This window comes from Manacus vitellinus, unplaced genomic scaffold (assembly GCF_001715985.3).
Source record: "Manacus vitellinus isolate BGI_N305 unplaced genomic scaffold, ASM171598v3 scaffold_22_pilon, whole genome shotgun sequence".
Lineage (NCBI taxonomy): Eukaryota > Metazoa > Chordata > Aves > Passeriformes > Pipridae > Manacus > Manacus vitellinus.
This window is the reverse complement of record NW_021939632.1, coordinates 4,429,682-4,451,771: the sequence shown is the minus strand read 5'-3', so window position 1 is coordinate 4,451,771 and position 22,090 is coordinate 4,429,682. Positions and strand designations below refer to the sequence as shown.

Sequence of the window (22,090 nt, the reverse complement as noted above, 5' to 3'; positions counted from 1 at the left end):
TTCCATGGAGAACACAAAAAAAAATTTGCATACACACAAACTGAGTCTACTGATCACCTTGATAAATGACCTTTCTGGGCAGAAAACTGGGAGTCCAGGCTGTGCCCTCAAGACACTGACTTGCATCACAGCAGTACTGCAGGGACCAACCTGAGAGGCTGGGCACAAGGGAAGCCCAAGAGAGAAAGAAAAGGCACACTGTCCTGTAGAACAGCTTCTCTTCTTTACAATTGCATTACTTGCCTTTTCTCTTTGGGGCGGCAAGAACAAATCTCTGCACTGCCATAAGCACAGAGCTCATGACTGTGTATCTCTATGTCACAGGGCTCTCTCCATCCCTGGCATTCTGCAGTGACTCTGGTCGTACAGGTGACACTAGTTGTACTACTGCAGACACAGTCAGGTTTGTGTTGTCCTGAGAGGACCCCCCTCCCACCACCAAATCTAGGCTTGCCCTGTGGTCCCTAGAGCTGGCAGGACGTACAGTCAGTATCACACACTGCTGAGCCATCGTTGGGGCAGAAACGACTCTCGGTTTTCTTCCTCCCAAACTGCAGCTCGTGGGGGTCTGACAGCTGGGCACGACACGTGTAGCGGAAGCGCTGCTCCTGGCGGGCACCATTCTGGGTGATGTTCACAGGCATCCAGGGGGTCCAGGGTGTGTTCCTGCGCACCTCCGGGCAGCTCTCTGGGTTGCAGGTCTTATATTCCTGTCAAGAAGGAAAAGCACTTTCTCCTTACTTATTAAACAGCATGAGCCTAACTGGCAGAGATTTGTTTACACTTCGGAAAATAAGGAGGTACCTTCTGGATCTAAAACAATCCCCATCCACCTTATCTGACCTCACAGGCACAAGCCAGTGTTGGGCACACCACAAAATGTGGTGACTATGGAAGTAGTGGCGGTGCATAGCTTCAGGTGGACCTCAAGGGTAAACTATGCTTGCTATTTTTATGTCTCCCTCAGGTTTGTGTTTATTTGCTGACTCTAAGTCCTGTGGGGCTTTGACAGCTTGGTACATTATGGGCAGGAGAATAATTCAGGCAGTAGATAACAGTAACAGCCAACAAGTTTTCTGCTGTGACCCAGAGATGCTGCTCTCAGGTCAGCCTAAAGGAGTCCCATGAGGACAAAATGTCAGTAAGGTTTATTCCTTGAAAAGTTTATTTTTGATTTTTAATATGGGTTTAGATTATTTCTTTCTACAGCTATTTTTGTTTGATTGGCTTTTTGAACTCTCTACTGAGGGTTATGAACCATTTACCATCCTTGGTGTATAGGGATGGGGTGACTTGGGGGTTTTACAATTCTCACCACTAGTGGGAGGAATTCCAGTGACGAACATTGTGTTCTTGATTTAAAATAAATGAATAAATCTCTCTCTTCTGGCAGAGGGGAAGAAATAATGCTTCCGGACCTCGTGATTCTAGAGTAAATGTCACACAGCTTGTGAAGAGATGGGAAGTGTCAGATCAAGTCTGCTTGCTCTGAAAGGAAACTCCACAAAACTAATTAAAAGAGCTGCATGAAACTGCTGCTAGAATAGGAAAGGGAAAGTAAAGAGAGCAAATGGGTAGCCATTGTGTCACTGATGGTTGAACTAGGTGTTGGACCTGTTTATTCAAGTATGACAGTGCGACTCAATTTGGATGTGTGTGTGGCCTCCTTGACTCAACAGATCATTCTTGGGAGCGGGGCAGAAAAAAAAAAACATGTATAGTGCTTTCAGGTAAAGGCCATAAAATCTAAGCCCACAGAGGCCTAAGGAAATCCTCTGTACTCCAGTCTGTCCCTAAATCTGCCACCTCTCTGCTTCCACGTACATTTCAGCAAAAGCTGAGGACAGCATTTTCTTCTAGCTTAAGAAATAAAACCAAGATGGAGAGAGGAGCTAATACCAAGTTCCTAGATGCTGTCTGTCAGTAGGTAACACTTATGCAACATCAATAAACAATACATACCACAGCACAGCCTGGACATGTATTTCCATTTTCACAGGACCTCTGCCTTGAGTGAATCCCTCCACCACAGTTCACGCTACATTTATTCCAAGGTCCCCATGAAGACCAAAAAATTGGTAATGGACATGGACTGTTCTCGTTACAGAATCTGAAAGAAGAAAGTGCATTGCTCAAAAAACATTCACATCAGCACATCCAAGGAACAAAATGGTGCAGGACACAAGATTGCACATTGCATCTGGGTACAACTGATGCATGCACAGAGAGCCAGCAGAGGCTGACACACCGCCAGATTAGCAATATTCCTGCTCACGGAGAGAACTGTAGCCTTTGCACAGAATGAGAGGGGATAACCAGGCTGAGCTCAGGGAGATAGTTGGAGTAAATGGTCGAGATCAGGTGTTTTAAAGTGCTCTAGTCTCAAAACTTTTCCACAAACACTGAATCCATAATAGAGCTCATAAACTGAAGCCCAAGTGTCACAGAGAGAATGGGTGGTAAATGGAATGACTAGTGGGAGAACAACTCAACAGTGATCTGTCACTGATGGCAAGTGCTAAACAGTTGACAATCTTCTCTTCACACAGTCTAGCTTTTGCTGCTCCTCAGACCCTAGGAAACTAGAGTTTGCAAATAGAGTTGAACTAGATGCTGTATGCATCTAAAAGCAGGTCCTAATTGAATGCTATTTCATGTTCCCGTGTCAAAAGTAACTTTAATTTTGTTCACAGTTTTAATCAATATTGTTCTCAAATTGAATCACACAGGACTGCAATTGACTCTGATGTAATCTTTAAACCCAAAAAGGACCATTGTGAATGGACACAAATCAAATCGAACATTAAAATGTCTTGAAACAAGAAAGTTAAATGAATTGCTCTTTGTATTCTGAGAAATGCAGAGACATGTCTTAGTGACCACTCAAGGGACAAGCAACAGCCTATTGCCAAGCAGAGGTGGCCTTTAATGAAATGTCAAACCTGGAAACAAGTTGGAGTGCCTTGAAGCATGTGTTTCATGAGGGGTCAAGCTTGAAGAAGTGTTATAGTGCAAATGGCTCTGTAGGTTCAAAAAGTATTGGTTTTTTGTAATTTTTCATGAAATTGTCTTAGTTTAGAGGGGAAAAAAGGTTTTTCTGATGCCATGCCCTGCAAAACTCAAGACTGAATCTGTGAGTTAAGCTATATTTTGCCTTGAACTTCTTTTGGTGCACCAGCATCATCAAGTAATAGAGACTTGGGAGTGGTGCAACTGGCAATTAAAAGCTGCACATACTCAGCTGCCACTTCCAGGACAGATCAGAAGAGTGCAACTGATCTGTAAACTCTGCCAACAGCAGGCACAGCTTCTCCTTCAGGTGAGGAGGGCAGCCCCCTGCTGGGGGCACAGGAATACTTATGGAGGTCCTGCTTGATAGTGAAGCCAGTTCTGAAGTCTCTGATGTTCACAGGCTCATTGAAAAAGAGTGGCCATGCATGTAAGCAACCTTATCCCTCCCAGGCTCTGGAACTCCTTCCGCTCGGCACATTCAGCTAAGCACCTTAATCTGCAGTCACGTAAGAGTCACCACTCCCAGCTGCCACCATTACAACCACAGAAATGAACACACAGTGTTGTGGACAACTCCTACCTTTCTTCCCTGCTCTGTCCAACGCAGACCCTGCCCCCATACCGTGGAGCAGGATTGCTGCAGGATCGCTGGCGGACCTGGAAGCCAATCCCGCAAGAGGTGCTGCATGGGGCCCAGGAAGACCAGGGTGTCCAAGCACCATTTCTAACAAAAAAGGGTGAGAGAAAACAGAGTATGGGGTCATCCAACAGTCTCCCTTATCATGCCATGCTTTATACAGCAAAACACACAAGACTATTCATTTCAACCAGACTTTATATCAGAGGAGATTTAGAAAAGGGAGTTTCAAAAGCGCTTAGCACTGGCCTAACTTTTCTCCCCTTTGAAGTCTCTAAGAACTGGAAAGAAAGAGAATGAAGACAATGCTGAATGATTCTGCAAATGCCTCCTATGATTTGTCAGGTAACAGTGTGGCTAGCATAACTTTCACTGACTATTCCCTCATCACCTCCCCAGTGTCTCATAATCCAGCTCTTCCAAGCCAATGGCTGATCCCAAAGTTGTGTCTCCTGAACTCTTCTGCACAAAAAGAGCAGGTTTTGAGAATCAGGAATGCCAGTTGTGCCAGAGGATGTAAAAAACCTAGCCTCTGCTAATTCAGTAAGTACGGATGCTTTAAATCTCTTACAGCAATACCACTGCCAGCTTTCATGGTTTTATCACAAACCTCATAATATTTTGTGTTTTCCTAGAGCCTTCAGCATTGAATCCTATTAAGTGGAAATCTCAAATTTCATTAAAAATAACAATAATTGCTTCTAGCTTTCATGGCCGCCTGCAGACATCACTGTAGTGTGACCTTAAATCTGTAGAAACCAGAGGCAATTAAGAGCTCAGAGGCAGGATCGAGTTTCATGGTTTAATGAGTGATCACATCTCTGCTGAAGAGTGGTAACACAGCCTGAAGCAAATGTGATGTAAAACCCCTTAGTTCACACCTCAGCGACAGAGATGTTGGCAAACACTCCGTGCCTCGTGCCTCGTGCCTGCAACGGGCTGAGCACGTGCCGGCGACGCTGCTGCCGTGTGGTGACTCAAACGTGCTGACACAGAAGCCAACATTTTCATCTTTTAAATCTTGCATCTATTAAAGCTCACCTTCCTCTGATTTGGCAGAGGAACCTTGAAGCAGGAGAGGAAGAACTGTATCTCATCTCTTCTGTGCTGCAGGTTTCATTTCATATGGAGACAGTGGTAATGCTCTGTCTTATAAAACTGCCTAATCTTGACACTTCACTGCCTTAAGCCAAAAAATATCTTTTTTGGGGTGTGTTCTTTCATAAAAAAAAACTTTCTAAAAAGTCTAGTCAGAAAACAACTCAGGTGCTCTCCGAATCTTGAAAGTTAAGCTTGAAAACAGATGTTAATTTTCAAAGCATTTACTGAACTAATAACACTGCTGGCAAGAAATATTTTCTGGCATAGCACCAATCAGGGTAGAGGATGAAAGTTAAAACCGACATTGCCCTTCACACTTTTTGTATTTGTTATCAACTCTTGCCTGTTCTTGGCAGCTTTATTTCAGAACCCTGATAGATCTTTCTCCCCTCCTCTTGTTCTCTTATCCCTCTCCCTGCTTCCCTTCCCCTCCCCTTCCCACCCCAAACAAGGTCAAAGAACAAGAAACTCACTTATATAAAAATCCTACTATTCCATATTATTCTGCCAAGTTTTAACCCACCTACTACCTCCCCACTTCTTAACCCAAAAGAAAGATTATGTGTAAAATTATGAAAAGAAAAACATGAAATGGAAGGTTGCTGTTATTGCTGCAAAAAGGGCAAGTAATTTCTACTAAAAAATCCTCAAAAACCCAACAGTTCTCAGCATATTTGTGTTTCATGATTTTTAACAGAAATAAGACACCTTCCACTTTGAGATCTCCAGCTTTCTAATAGAACTCATCTTTAAAACATCCTGCTCCCTCTTTGCAGAAAGAAATCTCAATGCCATATGAAGTCAATTAAAGGAAATTTGAGGGCTGAGGCGGATGTAGGATGACCAGATGTCCCTATTTTTCAAACCATGCTGTTTTCCTATGTCTTAAGATTGAATAATCTGTTTTTCATCCCCTTCTTAGAAGCTGTTCCTGCCTTTTTTGCCACCAGAGCAGTGCTGAGAAACCCATCCCACTGGCATGTTTTCCATTTGCCACTGACATAAAAAGCCTGCCTGGGGAAAGCTCCGCTCAGCCCACATTGGCAGCACAGGGACAGGAATGACTGCACACCTTTTGGGCAGCACAGCCCACAACTGGAAGGAGATATGCCAATTAAAACATGAGTATTGCTGAATTTTTGGTGCCAAGACCAGCACTGATCTCCAGGGATGAATCAAGAGACAGCTGTCCTTAATGGAATGAATGTTTATGGAGAAGATAAAGTAGATAAAAACTGTATTGACCCAATATTTACCAAAATACTAGCTGTCCCCACCCTGGTTAAATAGTGCTTACACTATTGCATCGTCTTTCCTTGAGTCATGACATGATGTAGTCTGAGGGTGGTGAAGTAACACAGACACAAACACCATGGCTATGTTTGGGCACCCAAGAGGAGGACATTTAGCTTCCATACTGTTCAAGCATTTGTTTCAGACTTCTGTGGACAGGTAGGAGCTGAGCTGCATGTGCTGGTGCAGTGCCGTCCCCGGCAGACACGCCTCCCGAGCGCTGCTCACTGCCAGGTGATGATGTGTTGCTTTCACCTGGCTAGCGTGCTGCAGACAGTTCACAGACTTGCAGAACAGGGCAAACAAGCCTTGCTCAGAGCTAAGCTAGGCCCTGTCTTTACAAGCATTACTCTGAAGGAGCTCTGCTTGCTTTTGGAAATGCAGTCGTGAAACCAAAACTCTGAAAAATTATGAGTTTATTGATGTTTTTAGCCTATTGCTGTTCAGTCGGCTAACAACTACCACTGCCTTATTCACCTCCTCCTGAGGGGTCACTACTCACTGCACAGGGAGGGAAACCAAGGTACAGTGTAGGGAAGGTTAATGTGTATGGTAATTTTGGGTGCTCATCTTCCAAGAGCCTTGGCTGAAGGCCCTTCTCCCAGAGCCCTTGGGCTCCTTCATTTTACGCTGACTTCAAGTTGGATCTCACACACCTTACTTTGGCTGGGATACAACAACATGGTCACAAAAACACAGGGAAAGAGCTAAGCTGTGGACAGGCACAACTCTTGTTCCCTTCCTAAAAAGCATAAAGAACACTAAGGTACCTTGAACAATTTGCAACCTCAATCCTGGCCCCTTCACAAGCACGACCTCCACAGCGAGGACGAGGGCTGTCACATGAACGTGACCTACACATACAGGAGCCTGTGCTGTCCCCATCCGAATGCTCACACAGTTGCCATGGGGACCAAGGCCCCAATCTTCCATTTGTTGTCAGGTTTTTCACCTAATTTTAAGAGAAAAAAAAGTCATTAATAGCAAGTTTACATTTCTGGAGACAGGCCCACAATAGAAACGCCAAACAAAGCTGCCGGGGATGCAGCTTAGATGGGAGCTGTCTGTGCTTGCGAGCAGGATTGAAAACAGAGGGTTGTTTTCAGACAATGCCACATCAATATTTACCCTCCAAATTCCACGCCACATACCTAACATGTGTGCACAGGCACCGAGCCGACCCAGCCAGCACCACACCAGGAGCAAGCATCCATCTGCCACACCATAAAACCACCATGCTCCTGTCCCACACTGCACAGCTTCAGCCTTCAAACACACAGCCAGTGATCATCCCCACTCATTATGCTCCAGCGTCTGCAGTGCTTCCTGCAGAGTGTTTTCTGAGTTAGCATTCATATAACCATAGTGACCAGCTGAGACCAAGCCTCGCTGCGTTTGGCTCTGTCCAAACACACAGTAAGAACTGGATCCCTTTCTAAACAGAGTTGTAGCCTAAATGGCCAAATGGGTGAAGGAGAGAAAGCGAAGGAGATGGCGGTGACGAGCATTAATGCTGAGGATCACAATGATCTAAAGAGCAAGAATTCATCTCAAGACCAGACCATGCTGCTATCTGTTTCCTCTGCCCTTTCCTTCATGCCTGTATAGCCCTGAACAGGTTGGGACTTGAGCTTCCTGCATTCTGTGCAGTCCTGGCAGACAAAAAGCATGAGAAACAGAACTATTTCAGCCCAGGACTGGTGAAGACCTTCCAGGAGACAGAGTGTCAGAGCTTGCTCCCCTGTGCCTTGTTCTAACCAGTGCTGCTAGGTGAGCCCTAAGCTGAGGGCTTGGGGAGTAAGCTGCTGAGACCCTCAGCCCCAAGGCTGGCTGGAGAGGATGCATGCTGTCCTCCTGGGATCACACCTGGCCACCACTGCCTTCTTGTGCCCATTCCACCACTACTGCAAAATCCAGCAGCCCAGGACCATGTCTTGAAAGCTGCCCTAAACACCCCTGACCTGGCATCATCTCTGCTCCTGACTTGAGAAACACAAGGCAGAAAGAGATCGGTGCTGGTCCTGCCTAGGCCCTGCCTATTCCCTTGTGACAGTACAGCACCGTGATGGACTCTGCCCTGGTGACTCCCTCCATCCTCCCCACCCCATGTCCCAAATTGCTGGGCCTTGCAGATGGATGGCACAGAAGGTGGATGCCTGCAAGTGGCCCATCCCTGCGGTGTCACCCACAGGGTGGTGGGATGCTCAGCAGCTTTGGCAAAACTACTGGCAAACGCAACACTGGATTTGGCCTTGGTGTCGCACACAATGAAGGGTGAAGGAAGGAAGAGGCTGGAGCCCTGGTCAACAGCCCTGGCCCCAAATCTGAGCCAGCTGCCTCTGACAAACCCCAGTGTGCATGCTTCACTCAGCTCTGTTGCCAGCAGGATCAGCCCCTTGGGCTGCCCCAGAGGGGCTGTAAGGCTGCTCAGGAGCCACACAGGGAGACAACTGCAACCACGGGAGTAGTGCTTTCCAACACTCATCCTCTGAAACATGCTGCTCTGTGCTTATTCTCTGAGTTTGGCACCATGTTAAACACTCAGAATGTACCTCTGTGGGCTGTCATCTTCCCTTCTCACCCATCTACAGCAGCATCAAAAACATGCAGTAGTGGCATGGAAGTAATTTAGATTTGATATTGCACTCCTCAGGCTGCAGTTGGGGGGTTTCAGGCATCTGCTGTAAGCCTTTGTTTGCAATAGATTATCATGTTGTTGTAAAAATTTGCCCTGGGCTGCAGGTTACAAGGCAAGATGCCCAGGGAGGAGAACACTGAGTTTTGTTGTTGTTGAATTTGCTGTTTTAAACATTGTTTAAAAATCAATACACTTTGGTTGCTATAAGTTGGGGATGGGAGGTTGGTGGTGGGGGCCGGGAAACCAAAAGAACTACTTTGAGATACTTAATACTAGATTTTTATCTCCTTTTTCCTCCTGCCTTACAAAAGTCATAATCCAAGTATTGGATCATTTCTATTCATTTTTGAGCTGGAAAGCCTTGCTGATTCCAGCAGGGAGTTCTGTTCAGAAATCAATGGTATGATATGGCCCGTGGCTTCAATTAAAAAAAAAAAAAATAGCTGACAAATAGTTATTGGCTCATAAGTGATACTGGGAAACAACCCAAAAATTAAACAAATAAGCAGCCATAACCAAAATGCTGAGATTTATAGACATGTCACATTCTGAGTACAGGAAGTTTTTATACTTAAGAAATTACGTATGGATTATTATTCCATCTTTAAATCCACAAAAATATCTTCAAAAGAGCAAACTTGGGAAGTGGGATGAAAACCCATAGGCATTGATCTTTTTCAGGAATAGCTTTACAAGGCAAGTCCTTTGTAGCCAACAGAGTGCCATCAGACAGAGCGGACATCTTTAAAAACACATCTGATCAAATGCCCTTCTCTCACCTGACAATATTGCCAATTCTGGAATTCTTGTCTTTTATAAGCTGTCATACTCACACCAAAGGCCTCACCTTTTCCTTTCTTCCTTGTACAGTCTAAAGGCTCAAATGCATGATCTGAAAATTCACACTGGCCATTCCTAATCCCTGCTACCAGGATATTTTCCATGTTTATGCTGATATTACAGGTAAGACTAGAAGCATTCCTTATTCTTTCATTTCATCTGTTCTTTATCTTAGCATTCAGATATCAACCGCTTATAATTTTGCCAAGCTTTAATGACTTCGTCTGGAAGTTTCCACGTTGGCTGTTTGATGAAGGCTGAAAATTTTTGCAAAGTTTCAGTCAAACTACTTCAACCATTTATAAAATCAAATCTAGGAGAAAAGAATGTCCACATTTTCCTTGCAGCAAACTAGTGTCCAGAGCAAGGAACTGAACTTTATGACTTTGTGCTACCTCCTTGCAATTCCCATGAAAAGCCATTCAAAACTACCTGATACAACATGTGCACATAAATGGAAGAGCCATGTAATTGGTGGAATTTGTGTGCTATCTTTTTTTAATGTTAAAATGGCTGACATTGCAACCTTAGTAATGACCTCGAGTAGCTTCTGGGTGTTACCTGGTAATAACATATATTACCTATTGCCCAAGGTATTATATTAACACTGCATGATTAATCCCCTATCTAAAGTCCCTTAATATTAAAGCTGGAGACAGGGAATCTGTGGCATAATGTAGTGCTGTAAAAAGATGTTCAGACTAGCTCTGAACAAGCCTGTTTGCACAAGAGCAGCAGTCATGTTAGTGTTGTGATTGACTCACACAAATGCCTGGCCCATGTAGGATATAATTCAATAATATGCCAGTTCTGGCTTTAAAAGTTGCTGCATGCCAGTCTCTCAGCTGTGCCAGGACATCTGTTTGTGGGCTAGGCTGCAGAAGAACTCACTGACATTATCTGGGTTAGGAAAAGTTTATTTGGGAGGGGTGCTTTTTATCTACACCATTTCACAAGACTGTGATCTCACATACAGCTGTACCAGCACAGCTGAGCGCCTGGTGCTCAGCCCAGAAAAGTGGGGTGAGAAAAGCCAGGACTTCTTATGACAGTAACTCTTCCAACTAAATTCCCAGACAGGTCTTTTCCAGGACTGAAATTCAGCACTGTATTCCCCTCCCTTTCCAGTAGTCACCTACATATGCTGTCCTAGACATTTGCCTCTGTTGACCGTGACCTTTATCCCGCACTGAATACAAGGAAATACTTGGATATTGCTGATGTAGGTGCTTAAATGAGCCATCCCACTCCACACTACTGGTGAATTCATTCCAGTAAGAGGAAGAGGTGAACAAAAAAGAAAGCATTTGCATGTGGATTTTAAACAGCTTGGCAGCCTGTCAGTCGAAAAGCACAAGGCTTATATATGTAACAGAATGAGAGCACCTACAATGAAAATAATCTACAATGGAAATGCTAAAACAAATGTAAAACTAGCACCCCAGGAACAGCCAAAGCTCCTGAATATTCTGTGCTGGAATTTTTTGACCTTGAAACAATGATCTGGAGTAGCATGTTCCCTAGTGTGCACCACAGCAGACATGTTCAAACTAGAGGATTAACACCTCACACACCTATCAACAGACACAGGCGTTAAGCAGGACGAGATAACAGCATGGGCAATCAAGAAGCACTGCATCCCAGTTCAACACAGGAGGGTTATAAACACACAAGCCTCTGAATCCAGCAGTGAAAAACTTAAGCCTGCCAAGCTGAGGATGGATTGAAGTAATGACTAATATTTCCTGGGAAAATATCTGAGAAATAAGGAAGATAAGGGGAATAAACATCCCAGCACCTCCAGATAGAAATAGCATACCGAAGATATAACCCATCCAGTCCCCTCTCTCTATCTACCGGACTTAGCAGTATTAACATGCTAATTGACATTAGATAATAATGATGAACATTAATGAGAATTTCTCCCCCACTCTCAATTTATTTAACAAGACTGGTTTTCCTCCCCAGCCACCTTGCAGGTACAGTTCAAGCAGCAGGAATTATATTTGGCTAGACAGCTTCTGGGGATCACAGCCAGGAACTGGATATTGTCATCAGAGGAGGGTGGGTGGCTGGGAAATGAGCTGGAGAGCCAACTCAAACTGACTCAAGCAGAGACAGTTTTTTTCCTTTCATGCATCTCATGGAGACCAGGGCAAGGAAAGAAGGCCATCTCTTTGCAATATCATGTAGATTCAGTCTTTGGTCTGTTGTAGAGAATTCAACACTGTCTTTCTAATGTCCCCCTCCTCCTTACACTCCCCTCTTCCCTTAATTTCTCTAGCACACACTGTATCCTTTTGTTCCCTCTTCAAAGCATCCATGCAATAATTTCTCTGCTGCTGCCTGGATGGCTCTTCCTCCCAAGTACAACACTTTTTCACCAGTGTTGTCTACCGGGCCCAACTCAGGGATCCAAGAGGAAAGTTAACCAAATTCTTGTTTTCTCAACCTGCAGTGAAGCCAAGGAGATTGGGAAGATAGTGGAGCAGCCCTGAAAAGGCTCAAGTTTCAGCTGGGGCTTACGTGGTTCTCAGCAGTAACCCAACAGCATGATCCATTCTTTTTCACTCAAGGCATGGGGGGACATGAGGAGGACTGAATGCTTGCTTTGGGATCCATCTTTTGGAGCAAACAAATACATTTGGGGTCTCTCTGTTTCAAACAGGAGGCTGTGCACAAGTGTTAAGTGTGTGCCACTGCCTTCACGACAGGCTGCCACATACTCACTTTCCCTCTCCCTTCTACACATACACACGGACACATACACATATCAGTATATATAAAATATTTCCACTCCTTCCACTTACTGGGCATTCAGTAATATTTTGAGTCCACAGGCTCATGTTGGAGCTGTCCTCAATGGTGGTGCATCGCTTCTGCTTGCTGTCCCAGCCGCAGTAAGGGTCTCTGGCTCCTAGGCATTCCCTGCATGTGCAAAGACAAAAGATTAAAGCCCTTTAAGACTGTCTAGTTCTAAAGACATGTATTCAAGTATAGTGCTTGTATATGACAGCTGTCAACTGCACCGAGGCTCAGCAGAAGAAACAATTTCTTCTAAGCAGAGGTTTACCTGCTTGGAACGGGAGAACAGCTGAATAGAAAGGTGATAGGACACAAAGCAAATATCACTCATAGAAGCTGTAGATTAAAAATCAGTTCACTCCTCTCCAAGGCCTAGGGAAAGAAAATGACTTTACAAATTTTAGTCAAAGAACACTTGTCATTGAGATATCTTTGTGCCCCCATGTAATCATGCAGCAGGCCAAATCTCACACAAAGCAACCTCTGTGACTATGTTTTCTGACACTGTGTCCATCCAAAGGGGTTAGACAAGCAGAATTAGCCAATGGACCGGTAATAAAGGCTTTCTATTAGTCTTGGCCTTTGCCGGAACAATGGTTTCATTTATAATCCCAGCATCAAGATGTCAGTTTGGAAAAGTCACAGCAGAACATTATTTCTAAGCTTTTGGCTGCTTTGAACACTGCTGTATTCATTTTCCTCCTGAATCCATATTTACAGGCTAAGTGTGTGTTCCCAACATGTGAGCTGCTAAAGAAAAATAACTAGGGCTACTACTGGCACTAAACAGAGAAGGTCAGTCACAGAAGCAGTCTGTACTGACAAAATTCAGCTGTAATGGTTGTTCTCATGAGTTGCTTTCAAATTGTTAATTTTCATTGAGAAAACATAAAGGTACAAGCCACATCATGCATGTATTAGTGAAAGCCAAAGAAGAGAGGACTAAACCTAAAAAGATTCACAACATTATTTTTAATTCAAATGATCCATTCTCTTCTATCACACAAAAGGCTGATTAGGATCTTTCAGAAAGTCCCAAATGACTTGAAAACTGCCAATTAGACAGCAGCAAGGGACCAAAGGGGAAAATTCAGTTCGAGAAGCTAAACAGGAGAGTAATAAAATGTATTCTGAGGGTAGGTATCAGCATGATAAATGAAACATCAAAAAAAAACAAAACTCAAATGCAATGAGATGTGAACTGTTCCCTCCCAGAAATCTTTGAAATCCTATTAGCCTCTAATCACCTGCAAATGAAAAAGCAAGTCCCTCACCACAGCTGAGAACACCCTATTAGTATGTACTGACTCCACAGTGCTTTGCCCCAAAGCAACCCCCAGACTGTTTTGATGTCTGGTACCCATTGCTTTTATATATATTTTTATACATGCACACACACACACACACACACACATAGACACACATGTATATATTTATATTTTAATTATGAGTTTCTAGTTTGCTCTGCTCCCACATTTCTTCTGCTAAAGATTTCACACACAGAGTTGTAAGGAACATAACATATTTTTCGTGCTTTAGGAAGGTAGTTGTAATGACTGTCTCTACTATATTTTTCCTTCAACTGCTTCAGCATGCCCAGGGAAAAGGAAGAGATGATTTTACCCCAGCCTCAGGCAACAAAACATCAAATATTTGCCTAAAAAATGACTTGGGCTCCTCAGTCCAGGGACATAGAAAGGACATGCGCTGCTTTGTTCATTATTCTGGTTAAAGAGCCCTGTCCTGATGTTTTGGCACCACTCTCACCCATGAAGTGGGGCTGCTGCCACATCCAGAGCTGCCCTTGCTGTCCAGCAGCACCTCAGCAAGGGCAGCACCCAGTTCATTATGGAGCAGACACCCGGGCATCTGCTCAGCACTCAGCACTCCTGACAGCTCAGCACTTCAAGAGGAAACTGGGCAGTTTCTGGAGAGAATAAGAGAAGCAGTGAATGGGATAAAAAACAAACAGGAAAAGGAGGCCCTGCTTTTAGTTAGAGAGCCTTTTGGTCAGGCTTTCAAACCTTGACACCATATACACTGTTGTTTGCAACTCCATGAAGCCATTTCACTGGGCACCCAGCGAGCTGAGAGAGGTCATTGTAATTCATAACAGGGAAGGCTGTTGTGAGCATCACCCTATTATGATACACATTTTCTCTGAATTTAATTTATAGGAAAACATGTGCTGCATAAATTCAGGAAATAATCTCCATATGTTCTGTGCTGCAGCCCTCAGCCACTCCGCAGGCTGCAGCATATCCCAGTCAGGCACTGACCACTTTGCTGGCACTATCATAATGTGTGCGGTGGAGCTAATGTGCCACTCTTGGCTGGGAGCAGCAAGCTATGGATGCCTAACAGTGCACTCCCTGAATCACAGCTTGTGGTCCCCTGCCGCTGCCATGACCCCCAGCTGATGGGCCATCAGTAACCGAGCTGCAGAGCAGCCAGAAGGCCTGGATGATGGGCTCTGGGAAATGCCCGGCACAGCGCTTGTTGGCTGGGAGCTGCAGCCATCCCGCACTGTGCCAGCCCTGCACTCTCTGCGTCCTGGGTGTAATGAATTCCTGCCCAGCTAGGGCTCTGCTGGGCTGTCAAAAAACACACTCTGTAATTTAACAACCATCACAGCCCACGACTTCTCCTCATCTCATGGCAGGCCCTCAAAACCATTTGAAATCTAAAAACGAAATAGCTGTGCTGTCTGCCTCCCTTCAGGATTTGGAGCCCACTCATCTGCCTCAACTCTGTTGAGAAACCCATTATATCAGCTGACAGCGATACACTTAGGGGTGAAAAGGAATGTATTTACTTACACAAAATTTGCTCCATTTTTTCCTTTTTTTTAGCAGGAAAAGCATTACAGTATACGTTACGCAAGAAAACAACATTTCTGGCAAATACTTTCAGTGAACACTTCAAAAGCCACCCTAATTTATATTCTTACAATATCTTTAAAATATATATCCCTATCTATGTCATTAAAAGATAAAACCACACCAGCAAACACCTACCAAAATATATATGTATGCACACATGCATATCTAAATCAAAATGCTTCAGAAATACCTATCATTTGTAGTAGATCAGGCACCATGGTGTGGAAAATGTAAAGATATCACAGCATTTCCCTGTTCTTAGACACAAAATAAATTGAAATGTTTACATGTAGATACATTTTGTATTATGATACTGCTGAAAAGTCTCACACAGGCCACGGGACCTGCAGTCTCCCAGGGCAGTATGTAAATACTGTGAAATGAGATATAAAGGATTTTATGTGCGTGAGTGAAATTCTGATGTTTCAAAGGCAATGGACTTCTTCCACTGGCTCAGTGGGGCCAAATTTCATACCATACATACAGGGAACACCTCACTTAGGTTTCCTCAGTGGCAGGCTGGGAATGCCCCAAGGAACTAACAACACGCTCCCATCACAATTCACACAGGTAGAGGGAACCCATTATCCAAGATTACCTGAGCATAGCAGGTTAACACTGACTCTATTAATGCTAATGCTAGTTGATGAAATCCCACAGAGTGGGATGCTTGTAGAAGTAAGATGATGATGATGATGATGATGATAACACACGGTCCATGCCCCCAGTTTCCCTCTGGCCATCTTCTAACCTTGGCACACTCAGTGAGGACTCAGAAGAATACCTCATGACACATATCTAAGAGGTTGAATTTATTATGACAGGGCATTACTATCAATAGAGATTCACTTTAATTCATTGCCTCGCAATAAATGTCTTATCTGAAGCATAAAGGCCTACACTGAAAACGCTCAGTTGAAAAACAATTCTGCTGGTGTCTTCTATTCAAGGTGTTTTTTTCTCAAGTTCCTTATTCTCACTTACCAAGGTCATTTGCATGAAAATAAGATCTTGCTCATAAGAGCTCACCTGCTGCCTGCTGTTTGGGAGCTGTAAGCCTCCCTGTTGTTGGCTGTTGCAATCATTTCTACAGCAGTCAGCTGGGATAACACAAAGGATTAAAATTATGCAAGAGGGGCCCTATCCACAGACCACTGAAGTCAATGGAAACTCTTACCTATGACTCAAAAGAGTTTTTATGTGGTCTTTTGACACCTGGTGTGCTGAGCCTTCGCTAATAGCATGTGCTGTAAAAAACCTTCTCTTTCCAAGATGCTGGTGCTGCCCAAGATCCCTTTTTTATAATGGCCTGAATGACATCTTCTTCCAGAATCTTCATTAAAGCTTACACAACTGTAGTTTAAAAGTTTTCATTCTCATTTTAATTTGCTCTAAGTCTAGGTAACTTCATCTTTTGGTCATTTTTCCCTGAGAGTTAAAACTTTAGACTACATAATAAATAGATCATCAAGTCAATGGAACCAGACCCAAGCTATTAGGCTTCAACAGACGAAAGGAAAGAAAGAATTACTGTAAGAATTACTATAGCTTATTCCCTTTCCTACTACCAGACAGAAGGTACATAAAAATGCCATTTTGTACCAAAAGCCACAAAACTCATTCGAAATATTCACAATGAAGGACTCTGCTCTTTTCATCTGCCAGGGTGTGCTTGCTCTCCCAATTTTCAGTTCCTCTCTTTTCATTTACTTCTTTCTCCCTCCTTTTTGATGATTAAAAGCAAATAGGAATGGAATGACAGAACATGACGATGTGCAGAAGTAGGGCTCTAGACCCCAAGAAGAGAAGCACCTCCCCAAACTGTGTTTGCTCACAAAACCCTGCCACTAATTCAGGAGAGGGTTCTGTATTTTCACTGATGAGTTTGAAACCTGCAGCAAAGATTCTGTTTGTCAGGGAGTTACAATAACTGCCACTGTACCTAGTCTTTTAAATCCCCATGGACATCACCAGTCAGGCCATCAGAGGCACATCAGCTGGTGCAGTACAAACATTTATAAGCCTGATCCTAGACGGTACTGAGCAACACTCACCTGTGCTCAGCACATCAGAAGCATGGGCAGCACAGGAGCACACCTTGCTCTTTTGGGGAATAAGACCCCAGAACTCCACACTGGTTTGTTGCACTCTTGGAACAGTTGCCTGTGAGGCAACAGCCCTTTGCAAGCAATAAGGGGGTTTTAGCTGTGTCTGTTAGTTGTAAGTATGAGGCAGCGTTTGGCAGACAGGCATTTCCTGATAAGGTTAGCTTACTGTCCCACTGCTAGCAACCTGTGGAGGGGATAAACTAAACAAATAATCATATTAGCTTCCAGCCAACCGAATCATAATTACTGACAACCTCAATAGCCCGTGGAAGGAAGAGAAGACCTCTGTCTTCCCTAAAGCCAGATGGCATGAAAAGAGAAGAACAAGAATCAAAAGGATGTTTGTGGCTTAAGAAAATAAGATTAGAAAGGGAAAAAAAAGCACCAGACCTTCAAACAATCTCCCTAATTTTGATACCTTTAAAAATTCAAACTGCAGAAATGAGTTTGTGATCTGTACAAATCCATTATCTTTCCCCCTAAGAAGAGAAGTCAAGTGGAACTGAGCTGCTTTAGTCAGACGCTGGTCAAGTAGCAGCTTCATTTCTCAGTTGGTGAACACAACATATTCCATGCCAGATGTTACTGCCCTTTCCTCAAGACGAGTAGCCACATACTTCATAAGGAATTCACACGGCTATTTGTGGAGCAGGGCACTGCTCAGGATGAGCATTCTACAGCTCACAGGTACCACCACTGTGAGGAGTACAGTTGACATTAATCTGGACAGACAAGGTTTGGTATTTTGGCATTTGATGTTGGATGCAGAGGCAGAGAAGCTGGAGTGTGTATGTGTAATTTATCACCCACACATGCTTAGCATCAGTGATTGCTGCTCTGCACATCATTTGTTTTGAATGCATAAATTAAAGCTATGGTGTAAAACAACCTCTAACACTGAAGTCCATTTATAAGTCAAACACATGTTACTTATTTGAAAGAAGCAGTGCACAGACACGAGGATTTTCACAGGCAGTTTCACCTAATTTTCTTTTCCACATCAGGGAGCTTGGCTTGCTAGTGTTCACCTTCTGGCCTACCATTTTCAATCGATTGAAGTTTATAGATTATGGCCTTGCACAATCTACACAACAAACTATTCCATTTCTTACTTTCTGACATCCTATTCCATCATCTTCTAGCAACAGTGACCTCTTTATTGGATAGGTATTTATTTTTATTTTTAAAGCAGTGAAATAGAACAACACTGCATTTATTCAAATATGAAGATTAATGCCATCTCTGATTAAATCTGGATTTATGTTTACATCAGTAGAGCAGATTAGTTAAAAAAAAAAAAAAAGAGAGTAAGTGTTCCTTCATGAACACTATTAGAAACTCTTGTCGCTGTGCCAAACAAAACTGACCTCTAATAAAAACAAAAGTACAGAGGGTCTCTGACTACCAGTGACAGGATCAGTCATCCACGAGAAAACTCAGATACTATTAAAGTCCTAATGAAAGGAATAGCCAGAAGGAATTCCTGAATGTGGGGCATGTTTGTCTGGGTTGTGAAGCACCACCATTTTAATAGCCTCAGCAGGCTTTTGAGCCTTAAGAAAACATGCTCCTCAGGGCTGCCATATGGGAAGAGGCAGAGGGGACCAGACACCCTTTTGGAAAGGCAGCTTAGGCAAATCAGTGCACTCAAGTGTTACTCCCTGCCTCTGCCCTGTGTCAGTCAGCGTCTGGAGGTGGCTGTCAGATTAAAATGTGCTCTGCTCCTGTGTTCCTGTTCTGTGGTTGCAGATCTGAGACTTCTGTGTGAACATGGCAAACTCCTGTAATCTGGTGGTGTAGGTGGAGACAGGAAAAAGGGTGGTTTAGACAAGAGCAAATCCACTGCAAGGGGCACAGACAGGTACTTTATGTAGTCTCTGCAAGATGCTGATGATTTAAGAACACAAATTATGCTAAAATGGGAACTTAGGAAGGGAAAGAAAACCGCAAAGGCAGAAAACTCAGAAAGAAGTGTGAACGATGATAAAGAAACCTGAAAACAGCCTACAGTTGACACCAGGCTGCACAAAGTAATCCATATTCAAGTAGCTCCTTTGTGAAAGTTGGTTAAATTCCAGGTAATTATTTTCTGCTCAACAAGATGCAGATTCAACTAGACAGAGCCTTTGTAGATTAATGTACGTTGGAAAAGGCAAATAAATACTAGACCACCTACTACACTGTGAGGATCTAACACATCTCCAGTCTAATACAGGGCTATTTTAACATTCTATAAGGGGCAAAATGGTCCATCAATGTATTCTCCACTGTTTTTTCACATGCAGTTATAAAAACACCATCAGACAAAGTCCATTCCCTTTTTAGAAAGAGATAACATCACTTCAGTAAATAGTTATTCTTGAAATCCAGCCCTACCCCTTTGCAAACTCAAGTGTTCCCACAGATCTATAATACTTGGGTATTTTGACACATAGAAGACACCAGACTGTTCAATATTATGTTTTTCTATAACCCATACATATTTTATGTATTTTTATGTACTTAAATTTTAAACTTAAACCAACAATAACAGATTTGCTCTGGCTCGATATTCCCTCCTCCCCAAACAAGTAAAATGGCACATCTCCTGATAAAAAGTTAATGATGCATCTGCAGCAATACGTTCATTGGACACATTTGTGTTTTACACTGCAAATGCTGCCTGGAAGCTTGAGACATGAAGCAAAACAGCCACAGCAGCAGTAAGACTGTAGACCCTTTCATCAGGAGCCATGTTACTGAATGTGACCTTTGCCTAGAATACAAATCTTATGACACAATAGTAGCAAATGGCAAGAATTGACAGATGCAATGGATATCTGCCCTGGGGCTTGCTGGAAGCTTTAGTTATTAATCTTGTTTGTATAACAATAGCATCAATGTCATCCTAGCATAGCATATCCCAAGAAAACTACCTGCTTTCCTGTCAGTCGCTACTGTGTTGAAACTAATTTCACACAGCCCACCTAGCAGGCATCAGATGGTAATGACTTTTAGACAGCACTGATCTGAGTTGGCCTAAAGCTAGACTGCTAGAGGTAAAAGGATCCATACACTGAACTGTTCCTAAGTCATGCTTAAAAAATAGGGAGCAAACAAAAGCCCTCGGTGTGTTCAACGTACATCCTCTCACCTAGGAAATCCAAAACCCCTCCAAACAAATTGGCAACCTAGTCATGATAGTAAGGAGACAAAAGGCAGTGAGCCCTGAAATTAGCTGATTTTGTTTGGCTTTTTCTGAAGTGACCTTCATCTGTTTCAGCAATTGTACAACTCTGGACTCTGGCTACTGCTAAGTTCCCCTTCTGTCACTGTACTGTTGCACCGTACCATTCACTCAGGGCCATTTACATAGAGCTAAAAGTGGGAGCCTATAAGTGTACAGGCTGCTTAAAATGAATGTAAAGCATGCCTTTGGTTTGAGCATTTAGAAACAAGAAAAACTGTAAAAATTCATCTGGCTGGGAACAGAGCCTCTTCTCACTCTTTCATCCTGTGTCCTCTCTCTTTTTCAGTGATGCATACACCAGAAATCTCAGCATAGGCTTATTCCCCAAACTCAGCCTCTTGCTGGTTTCCCTGCTGGCCCTGCGCTGCATTTCTCTCCTCACTGTTATTTGCGATTCCTTCATACTTAAATGCCATTTACAAAGTATGCTATTTTCTTTCTTCCATGCCATTAAAGATAATGTCAAATAAGATGAAACTAAAAACCAATCTCTCTGGCATCTCACTGGAAACATGCCCCAGCTCACTACCTTGCCGCTTACCCTTGTTTGCTTTTTTATTTTCCCCCATTTCAGACACGCATGGCCACGTCCCTTTCCGAGACCATTCAAGTGAAGCACTTCAACTGTTTTTCTGAAAGCCATTTTTCTTAGACCTGTAACATTCCTTCAAATCTTAAAGGTCCATATCCTGCAAATAGTGTGGATGCGCTTAACTTTACATATATAAACAGCTACATTAAAGACAATTGGAGTAACTGCCTGCTACAGCAGATGCAAATGTGTTTTCAGGCTAGAGAAAATGGTATCATTTTGTACTTCTATTTAAAGAACACAGATCCATTTCATCTACCAAACTTCATTCTTTCCAAGAGCTTTAGTGATCATGGTTCTGTTTGATGTCTTCATTCTCTGTCAGTGGGAGTCTCGCTATTTTCTTAAATGCAACCAGAATGTCAAACCAGATGTTTAGTGATTTATTCTGATGTATTATTGGATACTGTGGATAACAAAACATTGGGCTGAGCACTCTCCTTTCTGCCTATATGAAGTCTTCCAAAGCTTTTCAGCATTATTGGTGATACAATAATTAGCTAATTCCCTTAATTGTGGAGAGGCCATATAAACCAGAGCAGATGGAAACTGATGATTAAGCTTTATCACAACATTTTTGTAGTCTGTTACCTTTCCTTTTGCCTCTGTTTTTTAAAGGATATTCAGTGTGCTGAATATTTTTTAAAACTCTGAGGGAGAAGGTCTTAAAAAAAAAAATAAAAATCTTGGCCAGATTTTCAACAGCCTCAGTTCAGTAAAAGGTGTTGGATTTTCAAGGTCTTTGATGAACAATCTGGCCATCAATGTCGCCTCAGCGATCTGCTGGATGCTGGGCTCCGCTGAACAACAGTGCCTCTGTTGTTCACTCCCCTACCTGTTTTAACATTTTTATCTCTCATGCTTTTCACCCAACAATAGTTCCTTGTTTGTCCTTCAAGGAATTACCATCCTTCTGATGAAGAAGTCAGGGGATTTCCAGCCCATATTCAATT

At 43.1% G+C, this 22,090-nt stretch overlaps 1 protein-coding gene across 3 annotated transcripts in view; it reads right to left on the bottom strand.

The window, feature by feature from the left end:
• The window catches only part of SEMA5B (semaphorin 5B), a 192,285-nt gene that overhangs the window by 28,165 nt on the left and 142,030 nt on the right, over positions 1 to 22,090 (bottom strand). For all 3 annotated transcript variants that reach the window (XM_008922938.3, XM_029959871.1, XM_018072672.2), the window contains 5 exons: positions 12,332 to 12,449; positions 6,814 to 6,995; positions 3,593 to 3,736; positions 1,963 to 2,110; positions 485 to 710 (listed from right to left, as the gene is read on the bottom strand). In XM_008922938.3, coding sequence (XP_008921186.1) covers positions 485 to 710; positions 1,963 to 2,110; positions 3,593 to 3,736; positions 6,814 to 6,995; positions 12,332 to 12,449 — 818 coding nt within the window. The remainder of the gene's footprint in view (positions 1 to 484; positions 711 to 1,962; positions 2,111 to 3,592; positions 3,737 to 6,813; positions 6,996 to 12,331; positions 12,450 to 22,090) is intronic.